The sequence below is a fragment of the Seriola lalandi genome, unplaced genomic scaffold, assembly GCF_002814215.2.
Source record: "Seriola lalandi dorsalis isolate HSWRI2012SDOR001 ecotype SW California unplaced genomic scaffold, Sedor1 jcf7180001981136, whole genome shotgun sequence".
Lineage (NCBI taxonomy): Eukaryota > Metazoa > Chordata > Actinopteri > Carangiformes > Carangidae > Seriola > Seriola lalandi.
In genome coordinates, this window is record NW_019451802.1 from 1 (window position 1) to 867 (window position 867).

An 867-nucleotide genomic window follows, 5' to 3' on the forward strand; every position below is an offset into this window, starting at 1 on the left:
ACTCAGAGAGAAAAGACTCTGGAGCTAAATCATAAAACTTGTGACACAAGAAGCATCTCGATGGTGGAAACCTGGAGTCGCTCAGACTCTGACTCTCTGACGTCTCGTCCTGTCAGAGTCCAGCTCGTGGGAAGGATACGGTCCACGATGAGGAGGCCGAAGTTCCAGAGCAGCAGGACAGCCAGGACGAAGGACGGCCGGTTCAGGACGTCCCGAGAGCTTTTCTGCTCCTGAACACACCGGCAGCACCTGGACGAGGACAGAGCCAATCAGGAGCAAGTTCCTTAGTAAAACTTAGATTCAAAGTTTCAGCCTCTTCTTGTCTTTTAATGTGACTGAGAAAACAGTTCACTGTCCTTCAAATACAGCGTGACACGGGTCATCAGTGGCACCAGAACTAAAAGCCTGAATGACTGAAAGAAATTCCAGGGGCCCAGGGTCTGTACCCACAACTAGAACCTCACCACCTATATGTTATGGGGGGCACCTCTGTCCTCACCCCTGCCCCCATGAATGATCTTTGCAACCCCACTCTTCCTCTGTGGTGGCTGTAGATGACGGCTGTAATCAGACTCACTCTCTGGCAGCATAGATGAAAACCAGGTCGGTGAAGATGACCGACAGCCTCTGGAACAGCACCGTGGACGGACTGGCGTAGTTCAGATTCTCCACCAGCAGCATGTTTCTGTCGAAGTGCTGAGCCACGTGGGACAGGCCGAACTCGAACCAGGCGAACAGCGGGGGGTAGTCCAGAGTCCACTCAGACGTGTTCTGCAGTGGCGGCAAACACGTGGATTATAAAAAACACTAACAAACATCAGCAGCTCAGAGCTGGCTGGTGATAGGTTCAGTGTTCCAGGTCATCCC

The 867-nt window shown here is 52.4% G+C and overlaps 1 protein-coding gene across 1 annotated transcript; it reads right to left on the reverse strand.

The window, feature by feature from the left end:
- Positions 1–7: 7 nt before the first annotated feature.
- On the reverse strand, positions 8–792 carry LOC111658990 (dolichyl pyrophosphate Glc1Man9GlcNAc2 alpha-1,3-glucosyltransferase-like). The gene is made up of 2 exons (XM_023411761.2): positions 578–792; positions 8–249 (listed from the first exon to the last, which is right to left on the reverse strand). Exons 1-2 carry the CDS (start codon positions 679–681, stop codon positions 30–32), a joined length of 324 nt encoding a protein of 107 aa, XP_023267529.1. The 5' UTR covers positions 682–792; the 3' UTR covers positions 8–29.
- Positions 793–867: the final 75 nt, after the last annotated feature.